This window comes from Scleropages formosus, chromosome 18 (genome assembly GCF_900964775.1).
Source record: "Scleropages formosus chromosome 18, fSclFor1.1, whole genome shotgun sequence".
NCBI lineage: Eukaryota > Metazoa > Chordata > Actinopteri > Osteoglossiformes > Osteoglossidae > Scleropages > Scleropages formosus.
The window spans coordinates 11,038,689-11,057,064 of record NC_041823.1 but is presented as its reverse complement, the minus strand read 5'-3'; the positions used below and the strand labels follow the sequence as shown (position 1 = coordinate 11,057,064).

At 47.6% G+C, this 18,376-nt stretch overlaps 1 protein-coding gene across 3 annotated transcripts; it reads left to right on the top strand.

Annotated features, from left to right (window-relative positions):
* The first annotated feature begins 3,569 nt into the window (after nt 1-3,569).
* Nucleotides 3,570-17,646, top strand: atxn1b (ataxin 1b). 3 transcript variants are annotated; one of them, XM_018762967.2, is made up of 4 exons: nt 8,237-8,367; nt 8,499-8,557; nt 10,568-12,739; nt 13,739-17,646. In XM_018762967.2, exons 3-4 carry the CDS (start codon nt 10,865-10,867, stop codon nt 14,309-14,311), a joined length of 2,448 nt encoding a protein of 815 aa, XP_018618483.1. In that variant the 5' UTR covers nt 8,237-8,367; nt 8,499-8,557; nt 10,568-10,864; the 3' UTR covers nt 14,312-17,646. The 3 variants fall into 3 exon arrangements, with proteins under 3 accessions (XP_018618482.1, XP_018618483.1, XP_029115717.1); XM_018762966.2 differs by lacking the exons at nt 8,237-8,367; nt 8,499-8,557 and adding an exon at nt 3,570-4,037; XM_029259884.1 differs by lacking the exons at nt 8,237-8,367; nt 8,499-8,557 and having other exon boundaries at nt 10,008-12,739.
* Nucleotides 17,647-18,376: the final 730 nt, after the last annotated feature.

Sequence of the window (18,376 nt, the reverse complement as noted above, 5' to 3'; positions counted from 1 at the left end):
GTGAGCCCACGAGGAATTCTGTCCCCACGTGAGCTTGTCGGGTGTCTTGCTCTAAGTGCGGAGCGCAAAGCCGGTCATGGGGACCTAACATGAAAGCCTTTGTGCAGTTTGAACTCCTCCTGGTGGCCTTGCTCTCTTGCCATTGCATTTTCTGAGAAAGGGCTGGGATTCCTGCTTTTACCTCTGACTCTGTGTGTGTGTGTGTGTGTGTGTGTGTGTGTGTGTGTGTGTGTGTGTGTGTGTGTGTGTGTGTGTGTGTGGGCAGCACTCCCTGCCCTCGCTAAAACACCAGCAATCTCAGTATGGAGAGCAGAATGCTGAACTGGTTCAGCTGATGATACACTTAATCGACTGGTCAAGTGCTGGCTTGGAATGAAAGGCTGCTCTCATGGCAGCTCCTGTTCACCAGAAAGTATACTAAATTTTTGACTTGTCCTGTACATCGGCGGTCTTTAGGCATGAACTATGTTTACTTTTTTTTTTTTTTTTTGGAAAAAGTGACTTCCAGTGAACACTATCAGCCCACACACCTTATTCACCACGGTGACTTACACTGCTAGATACACTATTTACACTGGGTCACTCATCCATACATCAGTGAAACACACTCTCTCTGTCACTCTGTCACAGCGTGTCTTTGGACTGTGGGAGGAAACCAGAGCACCCACACAGGAGGAAACCCACACAGACATGGGGACAACATGCAAACTCCACGCAGACTGAGCGGGGATCGAACCCACGTCCTCTCGCACCACCCAGGCGCTGTGAGACTAACCTGTAGATGGACCCTCGCAGATTTACAGTACGTTACCCATATATTACACTTTACAGATACGCTTCCCTGTTCATTTGTGTGTCATTAGCTGTGGATGCCATGGTGCGATGGTCAGAGTTTCTCATTTTTAATAGAGTCCTTCCCACGTATGGTCAAAGCGAGGCTCAGCACTCTTTCAAGGCCTGCTGAATATATGCCATCGACGCCGTGCACTTGCTCGAGGGTCGCTGGGATGCGAACACGGGAAAGCGATCGATAGAAATGTTTTCTGACACGCTAAAAACATCAGCAGCATCTCGGAGCTTCAACCCCGGCCTCTCGTCCCCGAAGGGCCGCTGGGTGACGCAAAGCTCCACCGCTGACGTGTAGCCGTTCCCGCAGCTCCCAGAACGCAGCGAACAATAACAGGAAGTGGGTCTCGGGGGCAGCCGGCACACACTGAAGGAGGAACGCAGGTTGTTTATTATTCCAGGAACGCAGCCCCCGTTGGACACGAAGCGTTTATCGCTGAGGAATGTGGCCGGGAGCGCGGAATGTGAGAATATATTAACAACCGAGTCGAACACAGAAACTGGGTCAGACAAATAAACACTTTAGTTTATGCTATTATGGGTGTCTAGTTTTCCTATGTCGCAGTTCGCACTGACTGCCAGCGCGTATTTACAGCACGTGGGACGGGGTATAGAAAATCGCCACCGCGCTCTTCGTCCGCTCCAGTGGAGTCTCGCCTGAGCGCAGACTGCCTTCTGGATGTGCTGTCCATCCATCTGTCCACCTATCCTTATCGATCCATCGGTTCATTGATTGATCGCATGCATCCAAGGTGAACCAGTTGGTTCGTGGTGGACAGTAGGAAGAGGCAGGATTCTGGAGGCAACCTGAAAACGTCCGACCTTCTGGGTCTTGCTGGGCTCCTTTGGTCCAACATTCACGTGTTCTGGGGTCTGTAAGTTCTGCTCTTCACGTGTGGGGAAACTACAGGGGTTTACGGCATCACGTTCTCAGTGACCATATGAATAGATGTCCACCAAGATCAGAGCCCTCCTTGGAAATGGAGCTGCAGACCACCACGCTTACCTGGCTGGATGGCGACGGGCAATTCTAATCCTACGGATCTTCTCCTCATCTATTTGTCTGCTCTTTTCTTAGTTTTTTTTTTTTCTGAGGTGGCGGTCAGGACGGAGTTGGACGGCGAGCTGTATCTGCTCGTCCGACAGCCCTCAAAGCGAGCTTGTTCAAAGCTTAACAGAGTGCGGAACTCATCTGGTGGTGGAACGAAGGCCTCGTCTTGGCGGAGATGCTGAAGAAGACCCTCTGCGGGCAGCCGAGTCGCCTTGTTCATCTCGCACAGAAAGCCTTTTCAAAGGCGACGGTTCGTTGCGGTGAGGTGGATTTAAACACATATTAAAGGCCAGACACTGCTGGCGGTTTTGCTGGAGTAAGGGATTACACGTGTATAGACATTCATACGCCTTTGCTGCCAAAAGGACAAGGATGGAATGCAGGAACTACAGTGTTTCTTTTCTTCCAGCAATGGAGGGTAGTGGCTGTGTACGAGAGGAAGGGTTTCGCAGCCGCGATCACGGGGATCCGGCTTTTATCCTGCTCCTTTACCCTCTCGCTTTCAGCCGAGCCATTATTCATCTGTTGTCGACACTTCGATTCACTCGCCCCGTCACGTCGGAATCTCCTGCGAGTTTGGCTCCAGTTCAAGTAATGCTTGGTGACACCTTTCTCTAAGGAGCCACAGCCTACAGACACTAACCCTTGGGAGGTGACGTATTGGGACCGCTGTGTTTTTTAAAGGCCCAGTAAAGGAACCCAAGCCAGGACACCCCACAGGTCCCCCCTGGTCCTGCCCCGGTTTCCAGTACGAGTATGTTGGGCGTGTTTCGGCCGTTCAGGGATACTCAGCGCTTCGCAGACAAACATTCCTTTGATTTTCCCCTTTTGTTTCTCAGTGTGCGCTCATCTGCACAAGCGTTTGTCCTCGCACCAAGGTACGGTGTGTGTGTGTCCGGGTGTGGATGTGCTCCCAGCCTCAGCGTGTCTCCGAATGTCTCGGCATGCACGTGCGCGCGTGTGTGTTTGTGCGTGTGGGCGGTTGCTTTCTCGTACGCCTTTGTGCTCCTTCTCAGCACGCATTCTTTGTTCCCGCACACACGCCACTCCCTAGGTGAGGGCACCGTAGATCTGCCTGCTCTGACAGGGAGGAGGCGCAATGCGAGACCGAGGGGCATCCACACACCCTCCCCGGTCTCGCTCCACACCGATAAGAAGAAGGGCTCACGCAGGCAGAGGCGGGGCGCGGCCGCCCAGGCGTTTATCTGTATCCGGTCCACCTGCTGGAGGGGCTAATAGTCCCCCCTGGCTTGGTGGATGGAGGGGGAGCTGGGGTATTTTGGGACAGGCTTTGAGGGGGGAGCCCAGCTCTATGTGCAATGTGCTAATGCTCACACGAGGTAGCGGAAAAACAGATGGGGGGAGTTCTCGCCTCTCCCCCGCACAGAAAAACAAACCCGCTGCATATATATAGCGAGGCGGGGGCGGAGGGGGCGAGATATCGCGGGGGGGGGGATGGGGTAGCGGATTGACTCCTGGGAGGATTAATTCAGTATGTCTGCTCGTGTGTATGTGTGTGTGCGTCCGTGCACGGTACTCCCAATGGCCTTCTGTCTCCTGAACACCCCCCCCCCCACCCACACACACACACACACACACACACACACACACACACACACACTTTTCTCGCGCTCTCTCTCGCTCGCTCTCTCACTCACTCACTCACTCGCTCTCGCGCTCTCTCTCTCTCTCTCTCCTTTCACTCGACTCGTCCCCTCGCTCTCCGTGCACCAGCGTAGTCCGGGCCCGCTGCCAGGCGGAGTGTGTGTTTTTTGAATGAATACCTGATGAAGCGGACGAGGCGAACTGTGGGCGGAGCCGCGGCGCTCGAGTACTGTGGGAAGCGCTGGCAGCCCGGCGGCCTTGCATAACAGGCGCGCGCACACACATATACACACACACACACGGCGCTACGGCAGCGGCACCGCGAGAGCCCGAGCCGAGACGAGCCTCGCTTCGCCTCGCCTTCATTCTTTCCCTTCTTTTTCAGGGGGAGGGCAGGACGGAGACAGTAGAGGACGCGCTGTTGGGACTTGGAGAGGGGCAGAAGAGGACGCTCTTTTCTCAGGGATACGGACGGCTCTTTAAAAAAAAAAATGCTCTGCAAGAAGCAGCAGGGGCCGCGGAGAGACTGGTGGTGGTGAGCTCATTCCTCCTGCAAGTGTTTCGCAGCTTGTTGCCATGCCGCGTTCCTAGTTTTCTGCGTTGTTGTCCTCCCCCTACATCCGTGACACACACACACACACACACACACACACACACACACCTACACCTCCATTTTCTCTGTCCCCGGTACTAGGGATACACCATCTGTCACGTTTCGCCTCAGCTGTTGGACTCGTCTCCTGGAGAAAATAAAAATGCAAGTCATGCGGCTTTGCAGATTGACTTGTTCATGCTGTGTGCTTATGTGTGTCTGTGGCTCCGTGCAGTGTGTGTGTGTGTGTGCGCGCCTTTCCCTGAAGAGCGATGCCAGAGTGTGCAGTCATTGTGAGGGCAGGCGACGGCCGCGTTCGTGCCCGCTGTCTGCTTCTCACGCGCTGCCCGCCTCTTAAAGGGGCCGCTCCGCTCCGGGGACCAGGGGAGTTACTCGGGACCCAGGCGAGGACACCCCCCCCCCCCCCCCAGGCGTTAACTACCCGGGCTAAAATTAGAGCCCTTCCCGTGAGGCATCGATGGCTTTAAAATCTCAATGAGCTGAGGCCCCCCAACCCCCTGCCCGTGGGCTCTCGGCACTCTTGTCTTGCTTGGGCAGTTTCGTTGTGGGACATAATCATATTGTCATGATGTCTTTGTCTCGGGTGCAGTGCTAAAGGTGCGTGAAAACATCCCCGTATGATGACTAAGTGTCCATGTCTTCAACGTCAGTCTCCTTGCGTTAGTTTGTGAGCTGCAGTGCGTTTTCTCTCCTAGTAGCTTCACATTCGTTAATTTCCCGGTCGCGGTGTAAAAAGTTCCGGAACACGGTACAGTACCCGGGAAAAGTGTGGGTCCGCTTGCTGAAAACCAGTCCCGTTTCCCACGAGACACTTGGGCGAGTTTGATGAGGCGATGAGGTTCCACAGTCTTCCCAGAGACCTGGGACACTTGTGTTACTTTGCTGTCACTCTCCTGTCCACTTTGTCCCATACAGGTGCTGTCCAGGTGGACCCACACTTTTCACTGCGGATGTATATTTGGATGTCAAACAATCTTACTCTGTTTTATTAAACAGATCTATGGTAACCAAACTGCATGGTAAAAAACCTGAGCGTGACAAATTTGGTGACTGGTGCAGAAGTTGGGGAAAAAGGGATGGGACCCGACCGGCGAAATGTACTGTACACTTTGGCAATGGGATCAGGATACCTGTATCGTCCGCTCCTCAGCTGAGCAGCAGTGCCATGTAACGTGGGAGCTGCTCTTGTACAGGAGAGCGTTAATCCTCGACTTGCTGTCCTGATACGAGACCCGATTCATCTTTGTAAGATGGAAAAGATGCTGCAGAGTTTCAAATGCTGACCGACTGTCAGGCATGTTCTTTTCGTTAAGTGTTTGCTTTTGTTCTTTAGTGCAACATCATAGATGTACCAAGTTAGCAATAAGCTCCTAAAGGGAATTTTTGAAAAGTCTTCCAGAGTGGATGTTGATGTGTTTATTATATGTGTTGGAAGTTGCGTGTGTGTGTATGCGCATCACGTTGAGCCTTTAAGCGTATTCCGTTATGCAAAAAAGAAAAAGGCTTGACAACCAGTGAGTGCAGTCCTAAACACACAGGATTTTTCCACATTACCCAAGCAGCTGTCATGTGGGAAGCAGGCTAAAGGGGCAGAAAAAAATATTAAATACAACAAATAATATATTTATTTTTTTGGCCTGATTCTGTGCTAGTAGTGAGAGTGTGAGTAGGACAGTCTCTGGGAGTTGTGTGTGTGTGTGTGTGTGTGTGTGTGTGTGTGTGACTTCTGCATTCACCCGGGGCTGGAGTGGGGGGGGGGGGGGGGTAACATGCACTTGAGCCAAGAGGCAGGCTGAGGAGCAGGAGGCCCCATGGGCAGAAGTGTAGCACCGTCCTTGCGGAGGATCACAGGGCGTGTGTTTACTTGTTTGGCTGCTGTCAGTGGAGGCTCCAGGTGCTTTCCACACATTCCCTGCCAAAGACACAGTAAGTGGAAAGAACGTGCTGTTTGCCATTTGGAGCTCACCCCAGAGCGGCTTGGGTTCCTGGGCTTCAGAGAGGCCTGAAGCTCTTTGGGGTGTGAAGCAGGGCTGCTGGAGGGAGTCAGTTCCTGAACTGAGAACTTCATGTGTTGTGCAGTGTGAGTCTAGGGAAGTTTGGCTTTGTCCCGTGAACCACCCGTGTGGCTTGGCCAAGTGATCCATTTTGCTTCCCTCAGCCTAATCCACAAGGATCAACGTTTTAAAAAATTATGCGGAAGCTTAATGCCTGATATTTTTCTTTTTTTCTCCCCCTGCTCGCAAATTCGGATGCTGTATCTGGATCCAAAAAGGCACATGACATTTCCACAGCGTTGCAGCAATGCTACGATTGGGCAACACAAAGAAAGGATACCAGAAAGTGTAGCTAGCAACATCACGGAAGTGGCCTACGTGACACGCTTGAGAACGTTGCATAGAAGTTCCAAATGTTTTGAAATGCTGCCTTGTTGTAAAATGGTTTCGTCCCTTTTTTTTCTTTAATTTTCATAACCTTAAACTTTTCTGGAAGTTTCGTTTGGCTATGTAGGAGTCTCAGGGTATTTGTCATCACAATCTCGTACCCAGGTCACGTCACCGTATCAACTCGGAGCAATCCGGCGAAGATGGGCGCGTACGCCTTCAAGCAGTATGTGGCTGAAATTCAACACTAGAGCACTCAGGTTTCTTGCTGCAAGCCAAACATTCTCCCGGTTGCCAAATACTCACTCACAGCCAGTGCTCCTAGAGGATATTAAAGTTTTCGGCTCTCCAAGTTTTTTCTATTTATTTATGGATTTTTTTTTTTTTTTGTATGGCCTAGGGCACAGATGCTAGCGAGCAGTTCTAAACTAACTTCATAAATACTTCCGTACCGGATTCCTCCACTTGTTCTCATTACTCTAACCAGACTTACACCACTTTCCCTCGTGTGTGGAGTAACAGAATTCCAAGAATTTTCAACAGATGTTATTACTTATTAGGATGTGGAGTGGTAATTGGTATCAGTGCTGATAGAATGTCAGATATGTGATGCTTATTTTTTTAGAGATTGAATGATGGTGCATTATGATGATTATGCTCATGTTTGTATTCTTAGTTTCTTTAGTAATGCTTCATTTGCAACAGTATGGCATGGATCTAAAAAATGTTGGCATTTTCTCTCGCTGACCTTTCAAATCGTAGTGATCTTTGCGTGCATTTAAATACTGATCCTTGTGGTCATGAGATGAATACTTTTTGTGGGGTAAAAATTGTTCAAATGGGATTCAATTAACTCATAATCAATTATTTTAAAATTGAAGAAAGGCTGAATTAGAGTGTAGGTATAAAGTTTAATGCCCACTGCATGTTTGCTTAACTTGTTTATTTAAAGAAAAAAGTCTTCCCTAACTGAATATGAAATATATATGGGAAAAAAAAAAAATATTATATATATATATATATATATATATATATATAGAGTAAGAGGATATCTTTTAATTTTTTTAATGCATTTCCATGATTGACAGTGGCAATAATGAAGATGTCAGCTTCAGATGACTTGTGTACTCAGTTGCCTCTGCTCGCTGGTGTACAGATGATGCTGAAAAAAGACAAGTGACAGCTGGTGCCCATTGAAGCGCTCCTTGAGGCCGCAGTTGCATTGGACGCCCCACTCCTAACATAGGGGTGAGATCCACAGGACTAGACCTTTGTCATAGAGTGACGTGAACATCTTACATGGTTGAAATGCTCTTGAATCACCGTTTCTGTTTTTTTTTTTTTCCCCCCCCCCCTTGTTGTAATACTGTAATCACTGGTAGACTCATTGTATTTTGTACATTTTTGAAACTGTTTCAAAATGTAGAAATAGTATATGAGAGTCTACAGTTACATTTATTTAGCAGATGCTTTTTTCCAAAGCAACTTCCAGTGGATGCTATATAGTGTTATCAGCCCACACACCTTATTCACCACAGTGACTTACAGTGGGTCACTCATCCATACATCAGTGGAACACTCTCTCTCTCTCTCTCTCTCACACACTAGGGATGAACCTAAACAGCATGTCTTTGGAGTGTGGAAGGAAACCAGAGCACCCAGAGGAAACCCACACAGACATGGGGAGAACATGCAAACTCCACATAGGCTGAGCGGGGATCGAACCCATGTCCTCTCGTACCACTCAGGCCCTGTGAGACAGCAGAACTACTCGCTGTGCCGCTGAGTCTACCTCTGATCGCAGTATTACAAATCCAATGTGCCAACATCTTCGCTCTATGGCTCCTGTCACTGTAGCCTAGATGACTGAGGTGGTTTATTGTTTCCAATCACTCTTGGCTAATAACAGCTGCTCAGCACTTAAACGTTTTTTGTTTACGGTGTCTGGTTCTGATAGAGTGGTTTTTTTATTTAAATCTATATTGTTTTTCCTAACACTCAGCTAAAAGCTTCAAGTTCTGCAGGGTCATGTCGGACGTCCATGCTTCACCGTGTGAACAGGTATTCGCTGTGCTTTATCGAACGAGAACAATGGCCCAACATTTCTGTGCTCCAACAAGCTCGGTGGTCAGCGCTCGGGAGAGCGGCGGACGTGTGGGACCCAGAGCGCTTCCAGTGGCTCAGTCAGCACCTAAACTCAGGACAAAAGCGCTTCTTGTGAACTCGAGTGCTTGCTGGTTCTTGCTCACAGTTTTTGTTTTTACATTTATGGGGGGAGTTACCATGGAAACCCCAACTTCTCTGTCTCGGGCTCCCTTGAGTGCTCAAAGGAAAGGAGGAGACAGTTTCCATCCGTGATTCACTTACAGGGATGCGGTTGCTTTTTTTGCTCTTTGTTAAGATTACCAGAAAGTGCTATAGGGTCCTGTCAAAGCTATTTACCAGTGTGTGTTTTGTGTCTCAAATCTGATGGGCTGTTTGTGCGTAAAACGGAAGCTACGTCAGTTTAGTATGAAATTCACTGGAATATACAGAAGGTCGGCTTTGTTTTTTTTCAAGCTCGAAAATACCGTATACAGCTGAAGAAACTGGCACAAGGACCTGAAGTTGTTAGACGTGTTTTGACTTTTCTAAGAGACCAAATTATGAGTTTTGGTCTTTGGGAAGAAATCCAATTGGCCTCATGACTTTAAATGAAAATGCTCAAAATATTTTTAATGTAAATCACTGTCCTTAGTCATGCTGGACTGGCGAACTGTCACATCTACGTTTGACTCAGTCTGCCTCATGATGCTGCAAGTTTATGCAGGGCTCTGACACACCGGTGTTCAGGATTACAACTTAACCCAATGCTTAGATTACAGGAGTTGTCCAGCGCAGAAATGTGCATTACTGGGAGTTCCAGGAAACACGTGATCTTCAGTTTCAGCTCCTTTGAGCGTAATACTTTCCCCCGAGTCGCCACATGAGGGCATGCGATCCGCTCGGTACAGGAGTAACAAACAGAAAATATCTGTTGAACTCATTGAAAACATACATAGAATCACAGGACAAAGTCTGCAGTGGTACTTTTGTTTAAAGGGGTTATCAACCATATCTCCTTAAAATGAGCTTGCTTATTTTTTTGTGTTATTAATCAATTGATCAATTAGTTTGTGAATGATGGGTCACATCACAAAGAAATTAACTGTTTGTAGATGACGAAATTAAGAACTAGTGACCAAAACACTTAACATTGTCAGCCATTCGTCCCGCAAGTCCTAGAGAAGGTCTTGGTGCCTGAACATTGTGCTTCCCGCAGGAGAATGGTCTCAGAAAACTGTCAGCTGTGTTGTATCTATTTCCAATTTGTAATCTCCAGATACTGTAAAATAAGAGAAATTTAAAGCTCACAAAGTATTAATTTGTAATATTTTTGGACCACTTATAAGGATCACTGAAGGATTCTTTTTTAGGAATTTTATCTACGTTAAATTATTGTCATATTCTGGGACATAAACAATTAATATTCTTCATCTAAGAATGTACTTTTAATCTTTTAAGCTATCAGTTTTGATCGTTCTCACCCTTTTTTACCTTAGAAAACATTGGCCAGTGTCTGGGTAGCAGAGAACTTTTAACCTGGTGGTAACTGTATGCTGCTAGACCATTCATCTCGATGCAAAGTTGTAAATGGAGTCAAGTGCAGTGCTGTTGATGGATTATTCATGAAGTAAATGCCGAGAGACCACAATGTGCTCCTTAGGACACAAAAGGGGGTCATACCACACTCTAAATGCTGTGCTTACAGGCATCAGTAATGTATACTAGCTGCAAGTATGAGAGAAAGATGCAACTTATTACCATCCTTACGCCAGGGCTCTCCAGCAGGTCCACCAACTCTCTTTACACTGTTCAAAGCTCAGAAATAACAATGAAATGCATTTAATCAAGACAGTGGAGGAAATCAGGTAGTTCGCCGTTTACTGAACGAAAACCTCCCCCCCAGTTCAGATGTCACTCTAGTTCTAGAGGCTGAGTGTCCCTCTCAGTTCAGACCACCCTAATGAATGTGTGTTCTCCACCTTGCAGATTTTTTTACTACAGACCTGGGCTCTTGTGGTCAGAGGGAGATGATTCCTCATGAAGTCTGTGGACCACTCACCAACAGCAGGCGCTGCCTTCCGTTCTTCAGGCTGAGACCTGCGCCCATTCGACGCTGAAAGGCGGTCACGCAGGCCACGAGCAAGTGGCCGCCCAGGATCTCCTGAAGGCCTGGAGAGACCAAGAGACAGTGTGAGAGAGAGAGAGGGCGTGTGAGGAAGCGAGAACCAAAGAGAGAAAGAGGTGGGGAGAAAGGAGAGGAGAGTCGACTACAAGGAGCGAGACATGAAGTCAAACCAGGAGCGCAGCAACGAATGCCTGCCTCCCAAGAAGCGGGAGATCCTGGCCAGCAACCTGGTGTCGGAGGAGAAGCCGGTAGTGGTGGTACCAGCCAATGAGAGCCAGCGAGGGGAGCACCTGGGCTGGCTCGCCAATGTGGCCGCTGGGCAGGGTGGCGGCGTGCATACCAGCATCCCTGCTGATTCCGACAGCCCCTCGTATAAGCCCCTCCCCATGACCGCGGAACACTTTCCTTCTTCTTCGTCGTCCTCATCATCCCTGTCCAGGCTGCCTGCTTCTGGGACGGTGGTGACTCCCCTCCCAGCTGTCTACTCCTCGCCTTTCTCCCAGCAGGATGGGACAATCCAATATGCCCAGCTGCCCCCCAGCCTGCAGCTCGTAGGCCCTGCCTACACGGGACCCTACACCGGGTACATTTCCTCACAGGTTGTCTCCCCCGTGGCTACGTTGGCCTCCACCACCTCAGCGCAGCACGCCCACCTGGAGGGTTACGCTGCAACCGTGATCTCACAGACTTCTAGAACAGAGCAGCCCCAACAGCTGAGTGGCTCACTGGGAGTCCTGGGGTCTGGGGCTGCTTCTCCGCTTCCCCACTCTGTACACCCGACAAGCCAGTACATCCAGGTTGCCACTTCCCCTCTAAACGTTACAGCCAGAGCAGTCTCCGCACCAACCACCCATGTGCCCCTGCACCTCCAGCACAGCCCTGCTGTCATCCCCCATGCCCTCACCCTGGCCCCCTCACAGGTGGTGGTCCAGTACACAGAGGGGCCCACCACCAAGAAAGAGGAGGGACAGGCAGAGCTATTGAACGGGGAGACAGAGAAGGGCCGGCACTGTGATCTTCTGCCGGAGGCGAACCAGGCCAAGCAGAGCTTTGCAGTGAAAGGAGCTGCCAGCCAGCAGCACCACTATGAGACCCAACAGGTCTTGCTCCCTGCAGACTACGCCAAGGACACAGCAGGGCTACGTGCTTCTCTGATGCTGCTGCCCAACAGCCGCAGCAGCAGGTCCGATGCAGAGACGGGGCCGAATAAATTGGCCTCCTCCATAAGACACAGTGAAAAGAGTGGCCACATCCTTGGGAAACCCATTTCCCGTGCTTCCCCATTTAGTTTCACCTCCCCGGAGGGTCCAAAGGTTCCAGTCGCTGCTCTCTCCCCTCGTACTGTCATCCAGACCACCCAGAGTGCCACTGAGCAGGTCCCAGTGGGTCTCCCTGCCACCAGTTTCTACCCCGCCACCCAGCCGCCCATCATTGGCTACATTGCAGGTGGCGGCCCCCCGACGCCACAGCCGCTCAGCTACCACCCTGGCCTTCCCCAACAGCTGCTCATACCAGCAAGCCAACACCTGCTCATCCCGGTCAGCAGCAGCGGGGCAGCCGAGCTGGAGCCAACCCCCTCAGCTGCCTCTACCCACCAGCCATTAGCTGCCGCAGCTGTGCCTCAGGCTTATGTCACTGCCACGCTCCCCAGATGCGACCCTTTTGGTTCCAGCGAGCACCCGCCACCGGCCCCCTACCATCACACGGGTGCCATGGTGCAGACGGAGCTCCACCTGCCCGTCATCTCCTCTGCTACCGCTGCCAGCGTGTTCACGTCACCGCTGCCCCCGCCTGCCTCACCTTTGTCTGCCACCTGTCCTTCGTTGCCCCCCTACTTCATGAAAGGCTCCATCATACAGCTGGCAGACGGCAAGCTGAAGCGTGTCGAGGACCTCAAGACTGAGGACTTCATCCAGAGTGCCGAGATCAGCAGCGAGCTGAAGATCGACTCCAGCACGGTGGAGAGAATTGAGGGAAGCCAGACTCCCAACTCTGCCATTATTCAGTTTGCAGTTGGAGAGCACAAGGCACAGGTGAGTCTGTGTGCTGGGTTTCAAAAGAAAATAAATGGTTCTGGATGGTGTACTCACTTCTCATGAATGTATCAAGTGTAAAAGGTATTTATGAAAAGCTTCCTTGTTCAGTGTTTTGGTTCCAGTGTCCAGTATCTTTTACTCAGTGGTCTCATGAAATGGCTCAGTCTTTGTTTCAGTTCATATATATTTCCATTCCTGAAAAGTTTTTAAATTCCCTCCTTTATTTTTGATATAAATTATGGAGATTTTGTGATGTTTAAAATCCTTGTCCATGATTTATTCAGGAAAAGCATAAGGAAATAACACATTGATTGCTCTGTCTCTGTAACATGAAGCATGTACAGTATAAGCACATGGCATTTGATTTAGTGTTCACAGAGAAACAGTCAAGAAGAGGAACAAGGCATTTATCCTGTCCCCTCTGTGGTGGTGGTGGTGGTGGGGGGGAAGCAATGGTTAATTGTTGTATTTGCATCGACACAAAAACGAGAATGTAAATGTTTGCACCAAGTATTGTCCCTCTGGAATTCTGGGGTCTGTGTTACTTTCGCATTAGGTACATCTCATATCCTGTTATCCTCTACTTTTGTAGTATCTGTGATTCACAGCCGTAACTTCTCGAGCCCGATAGAAACACTCACTTTCTGCTGCCAGAATTCTTTCTTAATATATCTATTTTGATGTGACATTAATTCTCTATCATTCATGTTAGAAAAGTTCTAATTTTCCTGGAATCAGTTTTGAAGGGCAAAGAGTCATGTCACATATGAAATCCACACTTTGATTCATTCTGCCAAAAGCATCCAGTCTCTTAACCATCCCTATGCTTTTAATGTGATACTTGGAAAAATGTCTTAGGAAACATCTGCTGAGGCATTGAGTGAATAGGGTCATTGTACCGCATGTACATTCTTATAATTCTGAGGAGTACATGGTAAGGTTTGTCTGTGAACATGACTTTTGCTCTGATGATCTCATCCAATCTCTGTGTGCCAGGTCAGCGTGGAGGTCCTCGTAGAGTACCCTTTCTTTGTGTTCGGCCAGGGCTGGTCTTCCTGCTCCCCGGATAGGACCACCCAGCTGTTGGAGCTCTCATGCGCCAAGCTGTCTGTGGGGGACGTCTGCATCTCTCTCACCCTCAAGAACTCGAAGAACGGCTCCCTGAAGAGCTGCCAGACTCTGGAAGCTGCAGGAAACGGCAGCAACGGCCCTCTGCTGAAATCCCCCAAGACGGACAGGCAGTGCCGGAGTGGGGGCAGCCACCCTGGGGGGCGGGAGAACGGAAAGGACCAGTGGGTGGGGAGAGCCGGTGGGCCTTCAGAAGCCACTAGCACACAGGCCAATGGGGAGTTCACATGCAAGGAGAAGAACATCTTGTTGCCAGAATCACCCTCAGCAGAGCCAGGTGGGAATCACAAAGTGGCAGGCAGGAAGAGGAGGTGGTCTGCGCCAGAGGGGCGCAAAGTGGAGAGAATCGCCAAGGAACCCACGTTGACTTTACCCAAACCCTCTTTTGTCTCTCAGGAGGTTAAAAATTGTATTGAAGGCAGATCAATTATAGGTAAATGAATGCTAAAAGCACTATTTTACAATAGGGGAAGAGAAAAATATCCTTAAACCTTCTTTTCTTTATAGGTTGGTTTCCAGCAATCCAGATTACTGTACTGTAGGCTAAATGTCTGTTAGGATTTACATTTTATTAATTTTCCTTTATTTTAATTTAAAACTTTGGGGTAGTTGCATTTGGAAGCACATGGCTACATTGATCCAGATATTTGTTAGACAAAGAAGCAAATAGGACTTGGGTGTACCATATGAAGTACATAATCCCCAAACAAAATAACACATATTTAGCATTTTGACGTGTTCTAAAGAGTAAAAGGAAAAAACTAATTAGGCAAAGGTCTTAATCAGACTGTCCTTAAAAGGTACCGACAAAGCTGGTCAAATTAGGTCCGGTGAGTTAAGAATTGCTAGTGGGAACTTTTCTATGAGACAGATGCAGAGCAGGCTGTTCTGCTTGAGGTGTCTATGATTCAGAGCTGTACTCTATAATCTCAGCAATTCACTGCTTTGTGTGGATTGGCAGAATGAAATTTCTTTTGTACCGTTTGTTTTCCTGACAACCAGGCTGTGGGTGGGAGTTCGCAAGACATCGGTCGTTCCGTTGTAAAGCCTAGCCCTTTTACATGAGTTATGTACGCTTCAGTCCAGTGCAGCTCTCACTGTCTGCGCTTCTTTGCGTCACCCCAACTGTAAGGAGAGACAGTCGAGACCTAATGTTCTGCTCCAGTACAGGAAGTGCTATGACCGACCGAACCTGAGGACACTTTACTCGAGCCTTGGAGGCTACAAAACAGACATAGCCTTCATAATGGTCCCATAAGCCATGATGCTTTCATACCCTTTGTGGATTACCCAAAGATACAGAGTTAGCTGTTGAGTTAGAATTCCGTTTAAGATACATTATAAAGATGTGCAAGCAGTGGACAAAAATGGAAGCACCTTTAGATCATAAGGATATACAGTATGGTGGCCTTCATCTGGAGATGTCGCACGAGAATGATGTTCTTGACTGTAGGGGAAAGCCGCGATGAGCACCTTGTCTCCAGTGGTCTGCAGGTCCTGTGGTCTTCTGGGGTTTGTTGTCTGGTGCTTTGAATGCTTTGTCTGTGGGCCAGAGAGTTATGATGTCCTAGAGGCTTGTACTGTTGGAACAGGCAGTGGAACCTCTAAGGCTTGCAGATATGTGTGTTTGTGTATATGTGTGTCTGACCGTAGAAAAACAGTGAAAGATGACCTTTTGGACCATATTGCATTCTTCCAGTACAGGGCAGTGACCTCCTTATGCTTCTCCCACCATCAGGCCTGTGAGCTGCCAGGGGTTAGAAGTGACTTGTACTCAGAACATTGAGCTGTAGCAAAACTGTAAAGTTTTGCTGCAGGCAGAATAGTCACAGCCCACGTTCCATCATCTGCTGTCACCGCAACATGCAGGTGTAACATCTCTTAATGCAGGACTTGCTATCTATTTATATGGTAAGAGGAATGTAAGGGCTGATTAAGCTGTTTCGTGTGTTCAAACTGCCCACACAGTCAAATATTTCTGCTTTTGTCCACTTTCCATCCGTGGCCTTAACATACTGTGTGTGTTTTTGGCTGACACATCTATGTGTTATAAAAAGTTTAATATTTTGGCAAAATTTAAAAAAAAAAAAAAAAAAAAAAACAGTGATTTAAACTCAAAATGTAGTTTTTAAAGTTAGTGGAATGGCAATAAATACCCCTCCTCCCCCACTCAAAGCATTGCTTAATAGCAGCTCCATATCTGCTCTTTATAGACTGAGATTATTAATGCAGAATTAGTTGGCATCTTTAAAGGCTCATCTGTTTAAATAGTGTTTTTCTGTTAATAGCCAGCATTTGCCCAAAAATGTAATGCACATTTTGGATGCTGGAGAGAAGGAATAGACAGGGTTTTGATTACAGGCAAAGTTTCCATGATGTATTCACATACAGCAGATGCAAGCTCAGGTAGAACATTTCCATGCCATTCATCTTCATTCAACAACTTCTCTGTGCTCACATGAACACTGACTCTTTTTTCAAAATACACAACACACACGCATAAGAGCTATGGAAACCATAATCTACCCTGTGTCGCTCCTGCACTGAACTGGTTGTCTCATGTTTGTGTAGCAGACCGTCTTTGTCAGACTCTGGTCATTTCTTAGATTTACTTTACTTGTTCAGCAGCGAATTCTTGGGACGGGTAGCCTCTCGTGGCACTCCGACTCTTCGAGTTCGCAGACCTCCTACTGGAGGTCGTGTCCAGGATTATTACTGGTAGTACCATGGGCTTCATCTTGATATGACTGGACTGAGGAAGGATGTCATTACATACAAACCTTTTTTTAACGGCAACTCTTGAAGAAAGAACAAAGTTGCATCACAGAATTAGAAAATGGGAGTAAGTCAGTACTATCTGGCAAGTAATATTATGATCATGTCTCAATACTCAGCAATACTGTACTGATTTTATTCTTTGATGGACCAGTATACTCTTTTTATTGGCCATCCTGTAAGCGTTCTCTAAACTGAATTCACATGAAGGTTTGGGAACAACACAGAGCAAGAGCACGATCCCAAAGAGAAAGTACTCTTCGCCTGTCACTTTTCTCACACTGAAGCACTTGTAGGAGCAGTAGGACCTAAGACAGAGGAGATGAGAAAAATGACAGGTTACAGAGCTGTAGTCATCTTTTTTTTTTTTTTTGATGGGACTCTCAAGATGCCCCGTGGATATCATGCCTTAGGGTTCGTTTTGGAGAAAATAGGTGTAAGATATAAGGGAAAGGAGATTTTTCTGGGTGTCATCAGAAGTTCTGACCACGTAGGTGCCTGTCATCCTCAAAAATGTGTGTATGTACATGTGTATGGATTTCTACATATTAACACGTGCTTTTGTGCATGTTTTATGCGTAATGTATTTTGAATGTGTGTGGATGCATTTAACACACACACACACGCGCACACACAAGCATATCAGTTCGACACAACACTGAAACGACTCACTTTTGTGACGTGAACCAGAGCTGGTGTGATTTCAGTGTTCTGTAGCATGTATTCCGCGTATACGTGTGTATTATTTATGTGTGCTTGTGTATGTGTGTAAGTGCACAAATACTCACAGGCTCATACGTTGTGTACATAATGAAAATGTCTAGTGTGTTCTGTTTTAAGAATTATACTTAAAACAATTTTGCGATTTGCACATACAGAGAGTTAACGACTTGAGCATTGTTTTTTTTTTTTTTTTTTTTTCATATTGGGAATTTACGGGAAGCCAGAATCCCTTCAATGAGATGTAGCAGTTTCCAGTGTTTAATAACGCCCCCCCCCCCCAATTACACGGACCACTCTCCACTTACTTTAACACCAGACTTTTCTGTTGCTCGGAGTGTTTTAATTTTTTTATGACTACGAAGAAGGTAGTGGAAAAAACGTGGGCTGCGTGTGCAAGAATGTTAGGCTCTCTGGTTGGTTGAGAGGCAATACCTGACTTCAGGTGTGCTCATTGATTGACGGTGGATCGTGTGTGAGCGTTCTCTAAACTGATTTCATGTGAAGGTTTGGGAACAACACAGAGCAGGAGCACGATCCCAAATGGGCATGTAGGCTGGGGGACTGTGTGCATCCATACAGATTTGGTATGATTTTACTTTTTTTAATAAAATTGTTTTTTCGGGTGCCAGTGATTTTAATTTTTTTTTTTTTTTTTTTTAAAATCTTCAGTGTTGCCCTAACGAGATTGGTTGAGTGTGGCCAGGCTTAATGAAAATGAAGTTTATTAGTGCTCATTTCTAGTGTCCTTGATTTGGACAGTGCATGCAAGTTTAGTGCCAGGGTCATTTTAGGTAATGACCTTAATGTATATAATAGTTATAGCTATTCTGCTATTCTGTTTAATCCGATGAACCTTTGCTCCAAGAACCTGAGTTTCATACCTTAACTATCAGTAATGAAAGTCTAGGCTGCACTTTTCAGGTGCCATTCCTCGTCTGTGTACTGTACTGTTTACGGTAACAGGCGGACTGTAAATGTCTGTGTGTTTATAGTGTTAAGTGGTGTAAA

Excerpts from the sequence above, each read along its gene's own strand:
- atxn1b (XM_018762966.2), top strand. The coding sequence starts at position 10,865 with ATGAAGTCAAACCAGGAGCGCAGCAACGAATGCCTGCCTCCCAAGAAG. Across the intron at positions 12,740-13,738 it reads TTGGAGAGCACAAGGCACAG|GTCAGCGTGGAGGTCCTCGT; the intron begins GTGAGTCTGTGT and ends TCTGTGTGCCAG.